Below are 11,246 nucleotides of genomic sequence, written 5' to 3' on the forward strand. Positions count from 1 at the left end.
AGCAGGAATAGCGAGAATGTCTATAAGATGCGGCGATAGTAGAAAAGGCGTCGGGATAGCCATGGATAATGAAAGTTCAAGATTGCTAAGAAGGGAATGTGCAGAGATTTTAGAATCAATGAAGGTATTATTTGTCCTACGTGTATTTATCTTAGATCTAAAAAAATTAATTATATCTTGCTGTTGCATAAATGTATACATACTTTTAGCAATTTAGCGAGGCTGCGCAATTATACGAAAAGGCTGAATATTTTGACAAAGCTGCCTCTGCATATATAAAGTTGAAAAATTGGCACAAAGTGGGACAACTCTTGCCGCAAATATCGTCGGCAAAAATTAACATACAATATGCTAAAGCCAAAGAGTCGGAAGGTAAATATGAGGAAGCTGCCAAAGCATATGAAACCGCCAAGGATTACGATAACATAATCAGAATTAATCTGGAACATTTAAATAATCCTGGTAAATATATCTTGTTTATTTCTCTATATATAAAATTTATTTTAATAAGAAACGTTAATATCTAAATAACATATTTGATTATTATTCTATTTATACAGCTCGCAGTGTTGAAGTTGTTCAAGAAACTAAAAGTATAGAAGGTGCAAAAATGGTTGCAAGATATTTTCAAAAGATGAATGATTATAATTCAGCTATTAAATTCCTAATTTTATCGAATTGTCACGACGAAGCTTTTCAATTAGCTAATCAACATGGTAAAATGGAATTGTATGGAGAGATTTTGGTGAATACAATTGATGATACTAATGTTCGTAAAGAAGATTTTAGAAGTCTTGCTATGCATTTTGAGTCACAAAAAAACAATCTGTTAGCTGGAAAGTATTATTTCCATGCTAAAGAGTATCAGAAAGTAAGTTTGCAATATTTCATTTCTGGTTATGTAAATGTATAATTAATGATATTTCAATGTGAGTAATATTTTTAGGCTTTGCGACATTTATTAAAAGCTGCACAGTTGGTTCCGGACGATGACAGAGCAATCACTTATGCCATAGACACTGTCGCATCATCTAAGGATGATAAATTAGCTAATCAATTAATAGATTTCCTACTAGGTAGCGATGGAGTACCAAAGGTTACTATTATATAATTACTTACTATTATATTCAAATAGTTTGCTAAATATAAATATCAAGGATATAAGTATTTTTTAAAGCGCTATTTTTGAATTTTCTTTCTAGAAATAAAGATATATAAATAGCTACATTAAATGTAATTTATGTAAATTTATATATATTTTATTTTCCAGGATCCAAAATATTTGTTTCGATTATACATGGCTAGAAAACAATATAAAGAAGCGGCTAAAACAGCGATTATAATTGCAAACGAGGAGCAAATTAATGGTATATATTAATTAAAAATGTAGAACGTTGTTGCATAATAATCTTTTTTCTTAGTTTTTAATCTCTTTTTTTAATCTTTTTAATTTCATTTTTTTTCTCAATTTCAGGCAACTATAGAAACGCTCATGATGTTCTATTTGGAATGTACCAAGAATTGAAGAGGAATAAAATTACAATACCTTTAGAGATGCAGACCAATTTGAGACTTTTGCATTCTTATATTCTGGTGAGATTACACGTGAAAAGAAGCGATCATTTACGAGGTGCCCGGATGTTGATCAGAGTAGCTAACAATATATCGAAATTTCCCTCACGTTAGTATGAAAAAAGTAATAACAATTAATACAAATGAATTGATGCTCGATTTTTACATATACAATAATTTATATTTTTTAGATATCGTACCGATATTAACTTCGACTGTAATAGAATGCCATAGAGCGGGCTTGAAAAACGCAGCTTTTAATTTCGCAGCTATGCTGATGCGTCCCGAGTATCGGGGACAAATAGACGCAAAGTATAGTAAAAAGATTGAGGCGATCGTGAGAAAAGCACCAAGAACGAAAGATATCGAGAATGAGGATGAACCTCTCACACCGTGCCCATACTGCAAGAGTAGACTTCCCGAGACTGAAGTAACCTGTGATAAATGTAAAAATACCATACCTTTTTGTATCGCAACGGTAAAATTTTATTATATTGCTATTCAGAAAAATTTTTTTTTAAATATACAAGCATTTTTTTTTATTTTTATCATTACTATATTTATTTATAGGGACGGCATATTGTGGAGGATGATTTCACAGTATGCCCCCAGTGTGATTTTCCAGCCATCAGAAGTGAATTTCTAAGGTAAATATTGCACATATAGTAAGAAAAACAATAAAAGTGCTTATAATAACTTGTAATGTATGCAATAGGATTGTCGAGTCTGAAGAGACTTGTCCTATGTGCTCCGAGAGAGTTAATCCTGAAATGGTATCATCCATCACTGATATCCATCCGTATCTCGACTATCAAGGGGAGAAGAAGGCGTAATTTTTACATATTTAAACATAAAATACACATCCTTTATTAGTGTATAGAGAAAATTTATAGTTTACACAAACTAGGGAACAAATATTATTTTATAGACGTTTGCTAGTAGCTATTTATCTACTACTGCACAAATCAAATGTGCCTTGTTATTATCATATGTCTTAGACGAATACAATATAATCACGAGAACAATTAAAATTTGCAAATATAATAGGAATAGTAAATAGTAAATATTCTGATTGAGTTGTGGAAACGATAAAGCGTCAGTATTCTCGATGTAACAGTGCCGTCCACTACAAGTACAATTTATTTGAGTACAAGTATATAGATTTTACATTAGTAATATAAATGTATTATATAAAATATAAAAGAACCAGAGTGTTATTTGTGTCATGCAAGCTGCATTTTAATGTAGAATAATTGCCATAAAAACGTGAAATAAAACGATTGACTCTGCGCATTTAACAAGTATGTGTAACAGAATATGAAGCAAATATTAATATTTGTAATATCGTCAATTAATGTTATATATATAATCGTTGCAGCTATATATCGATATCGTATAACAATTTTCCTGCAGGAAATCTCAGAGATTAGATTAGCAGATAAGAAGCTACATTTCGCAAATTTTACATTACGTAAAATAAAAAAGAAATCAAGATCCATCGCAATCATCATAACATATTCGGTCTCGTGACTATGATAATTAACCTAACCTAATGGTGAGAAATTCTCGCATTGCGGAGCACATAGACATAGTATGTCTATGGCGGAGCATATCGGTAACACGTGACTTTGCGTAGCATGACTTTGAAGAATCGACGCATATGATGACTTGTTTTTCTCGTCAATTCTGTTGGATAGATATTTCGCAATATATATACATGATGAGATATTACAATAGATCGCATGATAATAAAATAGGAGCGCAATTTTTCTATTTTATTTTAAAATTCTAAGCCCCTCTAAACCATAGGAAATACCAGAACTCTGATCGACTCGTAATCAGCCTTTTTTTTTCCTTCGCGAAATAACTGTTTCTCTCTCTAAAGAAAAAAAAAAAAAAAAAGCAGGAAACGGTACATTTGCGGAAAAAAGCCAACAATAATTATGAATATGCGTATAAGTTGATAACGATTTAGAGCGAGTTTCTTCAAATTAATGACGCATGATCGTTTAAACTTACTACTATGTAGCGACGAAAATATATATAAAATATAGACGCGGAAAAATGCACGTATTTATTCGTAAACTATATATTATGTGTATACAGTAGAGATATCGTGTATTGCGATATCGAAACCGATGGATATCGCCAGCATTAAAACAAAATTGCATCATCAACGATTGAAAAGTTTACAACTGAATCCTACCATGATGTAAATATATATTTTATTATTAAATATATAATATATATAATATAATACATATATATTATATATATTATTTACATCATAAATCTTCTGTATAACGTGATATCAGATACATAATATCAAGAGAGAAATTTTCATTTGTAAATCATTTTTATTGAAAATATGCCACTATAGTTGGCGCATCTTTTTCGAGTGTCCAATGAGCAGGCAATATTTTTAAAATATATTTTTAATATTTATTGTTCATTAATTGTACGTTGTACAATTGATTGTAAAAATAATATTTATTTAATGTTTATTAATTATTTATTTTACATGAAATATTCGTTTGAAATAGCAAATATTAATATAAACATCTTTTAAAGAATAAAAAGGGACTTAACCCATTATTGTAATATTTATAAAAATGTTTTCCAAAAAATTTTTAAAAACATTTTCAAAAATATTGTCTGCTCATTGGGTGATTTCCAGCTTGACCGTGCGCGAAAATCTTCTTCGGGGGATATGATCGCCGACATCTCTCAGTGTGTACAGCCCTGGGACATTACCACCACATCACGGTGCGGCCACGTAGGAATGGTATAGCATACCGCGACGTGAATCGTCAACCCGTCCCGTGGTTGTTCTGTGCGTATACGACGCGACTTGACATCTTGACGTGGGATTATCGCGGCGCGAGCGAGTCATACGGTCCTCGGAGTCAGCTCGAGTCATACGGCGCCTACTCTGCATCATTAATTATTTTAGTCTGCGACTCCTCGCCGATCGGGAGCTGCTATCGTCGCTATCGTTTCCGTATCGTATCGAGACGCGTCGTCGGCGAACGCATTCGCATAGTACGCGTTTACATATATATATATAGTTATAGCGAGAAGTCGGGGACACCGTCATTCGATCGGCGCGCGACTTCTCGTTCGCGTAACCTCTCGTCTTCTTCGGCGGCCTCTTCTCGCCCGCTTGGACAGGTCGCTCTCGTCAAGATGGCCGAGAAGAGCGGCTCGCCGGCTGCTGCGACCACTCAGGAACAGCAGCCGCAGTTTCTGTCGAGCTTTATCGGCGAGATCGTCAAGAGCCCGATAAATCTCGCCCTGGTGGGCGTGATCGCCATCCTCGTCTACAAGATCGTCAAGGGCCGCACGAAGACCGAGGAGCCCGTGCTTGAGGTGAAGAAGTTGCCCAAGCTGCGACGCGACTTCGCGATCGAGGAACTGACCAAGTACGACGGCAAAGGTCCGGACGGCCGGATATTGGTCGCCGTCAACGGCAGCGTATACGACGTCACCAGAGGCTCCAAGTTTTACGGCCCTGGTAAGCTTCGAGGCTACACGTCGACGATCAATTTTTTTTTTTTTTTTTTTTTTTTTTTTTTTTCGTCGCCGTTGATCTCTAACACTGGTGGAGATCAAGCTCGAGTTTTTCGAACCTGTACGAATCAATTTGAGAGATTCTCCGTCTCTCTCTTTAGCGCACTTTATTACAGTCATTTTTATTAGCTTGCGATGCGAAGGAACGCCCGCGATGATATCATCGTGCGCGCGTAAAAATAAAATTGCAAAAACGCACGATTGTCATGATCAATTGTGCCTTTCTGCGTCTTGCGATATTAAGCCGGTAACGATAATAGCGGTTTATCCTGTTCCCCCTGATGTATATGCGGGGAAAGAAAATCTTACCTAAATATATATTAATGGAAGGATATATCGTCAGAAACTGTGAAATCGTTTTCGCTGAATCTTGATAAGCCGATCAAATAAAATGATAAAGCTATTAATAGATACAAAACATCATGTAATCGCGTATATAAAATAACTTTTAGAATTTTCAAATTTGTTTTGCGTTTTTTATATCGTTGATAATCTCTGATGAGAATAAAGAGAAACCGATTGTATGCCCTTTATTCATGTAAATAAGCAATAATTTTTTAAAGAATTTGTGTGCCATTACTTCTTTCACATAGGTGGACCATATGAAGCGTTTGGCGGTCGAGATGCCAGTAGGGCACTAGCAAGGTTTGCAGTAGATGCAGCGACAGATAAATATGATGATTTAAGCGATTTGAATACTACAGAAATGAATTCTATCAAGGAATGGGAAGAACAATTTAAAGGTGAGTGACTTGGCACATACTAATAGAATTGCTTTGTAATGCCATTTGTATAAATGTAAAAAAATGGATAAAAAATTAGATACGACATTAACATTAATGAGTACATTAATGCAGTATATTTTTATGTAAATATGTTATCAATAAGATATATGAGAGATAAATTTCTAAAGTTTACATATAAACATAATTCTTTATACTTTATCTTCATTTCAAGTAATAAATTCTATTTAAGTCAAAGCACGATCACTTTGAATCTCATGAATAATGAATGAGACTATGGTTCAAGGATTTTTTATTACATACCTCTCCATTTTAGCTTATGAAGATAATGCAGGAGTTTAAATACTAAGTCACGATCAAATAGTATTATATATATAACTTATATTTTTTATATTTTTTCCTTTTTTTTTTTTTGTTTTGTTACAGAGAGGTACGATTACGTCGGAAAATTATTAAAACCTGGCGAAGCACCTACAAATTATTCGGACGAAGAGGATGAGGGTAGCCAACAGGAGACTGAAACAAAATCGGAGAACTATGAAACGGAAACAAAAACGGATCATAGTGAGACTGCGGGAAAATCAAAGAGCGATTGACCACATCATTGTACATTGGAGGCAGAACTTTTTCGAAAGCACATTACGCACACACTGTTGTTACAGAAATTTTTGAAATTATCGCTCATGAATACATTTCTGGACGTTCAACCGAATATTTTATTACTTCATAACGATAATCGGATAAAAAGGCGAAATACTGGCTTTTAATCGAGTTGGAAGTATACAAACATTTTGAAAAAAGCTGGTGGTTACACGCGAAGACTTTATTTGAACATCTAACTTCTGATCAGAATGGATGTTCTCTCGTGTCTTTTAATGTTTTTATATATGTACAAAAAATTTTCTACAGATTGCTAAGCTAAATCAATGGCAAGTAACAAAATAGTATATATTCCATTGTAAATGTTTTTCATTGAATTAATTGTATCCTGCTGTGCAATGTGCAGTAACGATACACATTGTATATCCATATGAGAATAGCAGTATGATAAAGTTTCTGACATGCATTTGGAGTTTTAGCTTTAAGTTTATCTATGGAATATCTTTATGCCGCGTTTAGGCAATTCCGTGATTTATAAAAATTACAGTATCGAATAGTCATACATTCAAAACATACATTTTGAAACAATTCGCTTCTGAATAAATTTCTGATTACCGCTTATTAATTGGATAAAGTATTAATAGTTATATATTTGTTATATTTTTAATACAATTGAGCCCCCCAGATTTATAATTATTGCATGATACAAAATGTAGCATCATAATATGGAAAGCTTTTTCTCATTTCTGTCAAACGAGGAGAGCAATTTCAAATTGTATATTTTTTATGCAAAACTTTTAATTGCTAAAACAATACTAAAAAGCGGATATATAATATGCATATAAAATGTAATAATTTCTTTTATATATATGAAAATAATCAATATATATAAAATTTCTGTTATAGATTTTAACAATATATAATTTTGTTATAGCTTACAAGAGAGTACGGTGAATTGTATTTGCGTACTTCCGTGTAATGTTGCCTCTCAATAGAGAGGCACAAATTTTACAGAGTATCAATTTATTAACGCTGATGATTTGTTCACTACAATAAAATAAAAACATGGTTTTGGTAGATAGTTATATATCTAAATAAGTTTATGTGAATAAAGATAAATTAGAGCTATGTTACACATATATATTTCCACATACATATAAAGAGTTTGCATGCATTCCCTGCATAATTTAATATTTCGTCAATATATAATGTATAAACATCGAATTGTATTTTATGTCTTGTTGGCATTTAAAAAATAAGAAAATTATTTATTGTATACTACACATTCTGTTAATTACATAAACATGGTGTATATAACTTATCATGGTTAGATATAGTATCAATTATGGCAAATAAAGCTTTATTATTGTTTATATCAATTGAATAGCAAGAGTGCATACAATTATATACAGTTTTATTACAATGTACATAAATTATAAAATACACTCTTCCATTCTTTATTCTAAAAACAATTATCCTCTGTTGTATAAAAAACATTAATTTTTTGTATTATAGAGAAGAACGCATACAAAATAACAAAAATAAAATTTTTTAACATTTCTCGGATACAGGAGAAAGAGAGAGGGAACAGGGGCATGTTTGATTTACAGATACCAGCCGGTTGGGCGTTTATCTCGCCTCGTGGTAATAGTCTTTTTGGAATACGCGACGCGCGCCGATCTGAGCTCGAGCAAGAATCGACCTTGCTTCTTCAACCCGATGCAACGCGTCAAGATTACGCGCCCCTCACGTCATCGTTTCATGGTATTAAATAAACATCTCTTCTCGAATTTCCCTTATGCGGCGACGCAAAGGATCGATGCTCGATCGACATACGAGGACGACGCATTCTATTAATTAAAGCGGTGGCTAGAACAGAAACACGTTATAAATTATTCCAAAAAGTTATTAAAGCTGTTGTTTCATCTTACAAAAAAATGTTTTGAAATACACAACTCTACTGATTCTCGATATAGCTTCCGAGTATTTTTTACGAGACAAGATAAAAGCTTAAAATTCATTTCTCCCAAAATAAGATTTTTGATTTTCTTTTCAGTATCTTTGGATTTTTATGTATATAAAATATATCGAGAGGGAGAGAGAAATATATAATATAATTTTTTTCTTGGCAGAATATAAATATATCATCTGAATGTTTTTGTTTACAAACAAGTATATATTTTCAATCTTCAATGATTAATTTAAATATGTATTATTTATTCCGCGCACGCGTGCATTTTAATTGAGATATATAATCCTATTCAAATATAATTTCTTATACTGGATGTACTGGGATACATAGAGAATGTATAATAATTTTCAACAATTTAAATGAGCTATTTCGAGATGTTTCAGTTTTTAAATCATTCTCAATTATAGATCGGAGAATTCGTTGATTCGCGAGCATTTTACAACCGATATAATAAAGATTTTATAATAGTTTTTCATTCTGTTTATTTCGTGAGTCGATGACGAATTGAAAAAGAATGTATCGGTAATAAGTGATTACGAAAGCTTTCTCTTCTTATCGCGTTACTAGCGATATCAACGGTACGAAGCTGCGTGAAAATAGTGGCCGTTCTTCTTCATATGATGATCGGACGCAAACATAGATACGATTTATTTTCGTATCACCATGTGTACATATCATTTACCAACGTTTTTACATTCAGTTATTTCCTTTCTCCTATAATCAAAATTTAAGATATACGAATTATATAATCGTGCACTATTTTGGAAAGTAATTATTATGGAAAAGTAAAACTCTCTAAATATTCTACAATTTTTTTTTTATTTAAAAAATATTTTTTTCTGTAAAGGCTTGGGAAAAAATGGATGAATATAGGTAATATGATTTCCATTAAATTCAAGTTTGTTTTGTTTAAATATGAGTTATAAATTAATCTATAACCAGCAGAATATTAAATGAAATTTCCTTACCAAAACTTTTTGGTAAGGCTCTAAAACTTCGTGTCGTACTTGGCTTTTTTCAATCTATTGTTTATCAAATATATTATATATATACTTGCGTTTTATTATCGATTTTTAAAGATCAAAAGAGCTTTCGTGATTCTTATCTAATTTTCAATCGGAATTTTTCTTCTTTAAAGAAACGAGGTGATAATTTATGCTACCCGGGTGTAATATATCGATGACCGCCGGTCATTTTCTTATCTATCATCGATGAACGTCGTCATTTTAATTTTGAAAACATGGATAATCGATTATTATTTTCTTCTTTGCCACAAATTTTGATATTGGTGGCCAAGAGCATAATAATAATTTTTTAAATTACATTCCAAAAAACGTCCTATCCGAGGAAAATTTTACTCGATAAAGTCGACTCGGATTCAATCGAAAACGCTGAAAAAAAAAAAAAAAAAAAAAAATTTTTCGGAAGGGCCATTGAGTAAAATGTTCCTCGGAGGGGACATTTTGGAACGTAACCCTAAAATGATGCAGACATGAATGTGTACAATAGCGCGCGACACCCTGTATATTAATATCTTAATTAAGTTTTTTTCGTTAATGCCAAGCGGCGAGGGCAGAAAAGGGAGGAAGACAGCTTAAACATGCATACAAATAAGCGAGCGTGTACGCGTGTATCGCGGCAAACCGAAAGAGAGATGGGTCGATGCACCTCGCGCGGTCGTGCACGCGACACTAGACATAAATCGTAGACTGCGAAGCGACCGAGCGTGCTTAGCGAACGACCGGGGTATACGCGCGGGGTAACGATCGATTACACTTTTCCTAAATTCATGCGGCGTGAAGAGGCAAGCAGGAGAAAGAAAGAAAGAAAGAAAGAAAGAGAAAGAGAGAGAGAGAGAGAGAGAGAGAGAGAGAGAGAGAACGCTTCGGAACTGCGTGTATCGGCGGCTCGCCCGAAGTGTTTCAAGCGAAGACAACGAAGGAGTTACGTAACCGATGAATAATAATAATAATAATAATGGCTCGCATAGATTATTTCCCTTTCGCTGCGCAAGTCTCATTCTTTACGGAGTCCTACATCGCATCGATCTATCCCATCGAGATATTATTCTCGATCGAAAATCACGTGACGAGGACAACTCGTCGATCCTACTCGTCTCAACGAGATCTTTTTTTTTTTTTTTTTATATATGAAGAGCGAGCAAGTCGATTGACCGCGGGGCCGCGAATCTCTGCGCGGCCTTATCCTCTACAAAAGTATATTACAGGTATATACAAAGAGCCCCGCTGTCACGCACAGCCGAGAAGCGGGTGGCTGCTGCCACGCCGTCATCCGATTCCCGTCCCATTTCCGAAGGCCCCTCCGCGCTACCCGCGAGCGTTCACCCGTTTCTTTTCCGCTTCTCTTCGTCGCGGCCGCCGCGGGCCGACGAGGATAGCCAACGTCGAGCGAGACGGAGACGCCGACAAGTTGACGCGCGATGCGTGCGTCGGGTCGCGTGCCGTTCGCACCTCCGTCCCGCGCGCGCGGAGACGAGCGTTCCGCGCAACGTGCCCTTTCCCCCTGTGAGCGCTGCCGCGGCCGTTCCTCTCGACTCGACCCGTCGATCGAGAGAGAGAGAGAGAGAGAGAGCAAGATAGTCGCGTTTTGCGACCATCTTGCGATCATCTATCGAATACTTGTTTCTTCCTTCGGCGCTTATGAGAATTCGAGAAATTGCCGCTCTATTCCACCGCTCGCGCTTGCCTCTCCGTGCTTCTGTCGATTCGGAGAAAGAAAGAGAGAAAGAGAGAGAGAGAGAGAGAGAGAGAGAGAAAGAGAGAGAGAGA

At 34.7% G+C, this 11,246-nt stretch overlaps 2 protein-coding genes and 1 long non-coding RNA gene across 7 annotated transcripts in view; 2 read left to right on the forward strand and 1 right to left on the reverse strand.

The window, feature by feature from the left end:
- The window catches only part of LOC115240140 (WD repeat-containing protein 19), an 8,049-nt gene extending 4,300 nt beyond the window's left edge, over window positions 1–3,749 (forward strand). For 2 of the 5 annotated variants that reach the window (XM_029815115.1, XM_029815113.1), the window contains 9 exons: window positions 1–124; window positions 210–462; window positions 561–871; window positions 947–1,096; window positions 1,271–1,367; window positions 1,475–1,681; window positions 1,764–2,050; window positions 2,143–2,219; window positions 2,288–3,749. The exon at window positions 1–124 ends at the window's left edge or, in 1 of these variants, runs on beyond it. In XM_029815115.1, the coding sequence (XP_029670975.1) occupies window positions 1–124; window positions 210–462; window positions 561–871; window positions 947–1,096; window positions 1,271–1,367; window positions 1,475–1,681; window positions 1,764–2,050; window positions 2,143–2,219; window positions 2,288–2,405 (1,624 nt within the window). In that variant the 3' untranslated portion in view covers window positions 2,406–3,749. The remainder of the gene's footprint in view (window positions 125–209; window positions 463–560; window positions 872–946; window positions 1,097–1,270; window positions 1,368–1,474; window positions 1,682–1,763; window positions 2,051–2,142; window positions 2,220–2,287) is intronic. The other 3 variants (XR_003884744.1, XR_003884745.1, XM_029815114.1) reach the window with 3 other exon arrangements.
- A 471-nt stretch (window positions 3,750–4,220) lies between these two features.
- LOC115240141 (membrane-associated progesterone receptor component 1-like) lies at window positions 4,221–7,858 on the forward strand. The gene is made up of 3 exons (XM_029815116.1): window positions 4,221–5,086; window positions 5,736–5,885; window positions 6,312–7,858. Exons 1-3 carry the CDS (start codon window positions 4,759–4,761, stop codon window positions 6,479–6,481), a joined length of 648 nt encoding a protein of 215 aa, XP_029670976.1. The 5' UTR covers window positions 4,221–4,758; the 3' UTR covers window positions 6,482–7,858.
- Window positions 6,464–9,828, reverse strand: LOC115240143. The gene is made up of 2 exons (XR_003884746.1): window positions 9,426–9,828; window positions 6,464–9,171 (listed from the first exon to the last, which is right to left on the reverse strand). It is a non-coding gene; the product is annotated as an uncharacterized LOC115240143 (long non-coding RNA).
- Window positions 9,829–11,246: the final 1,418 nt, after the last annotated feature.

Source organism: Formica exsecta, unplaced genomic scaffold (assembly GCF_003651465.1).
Source record: "Formica exsecta isolate Colony F162 unplaced genomic scaffold, ASM365146v1 scaffold419, whole genome shotgun sequence".
In the NCBI taxonomy this organism is placed as follows: Eukaryota; Metazoa; Arthropoda; class Insecta; order Hymenoptera; family Formicidae; genus Formica; species Formica exsecta.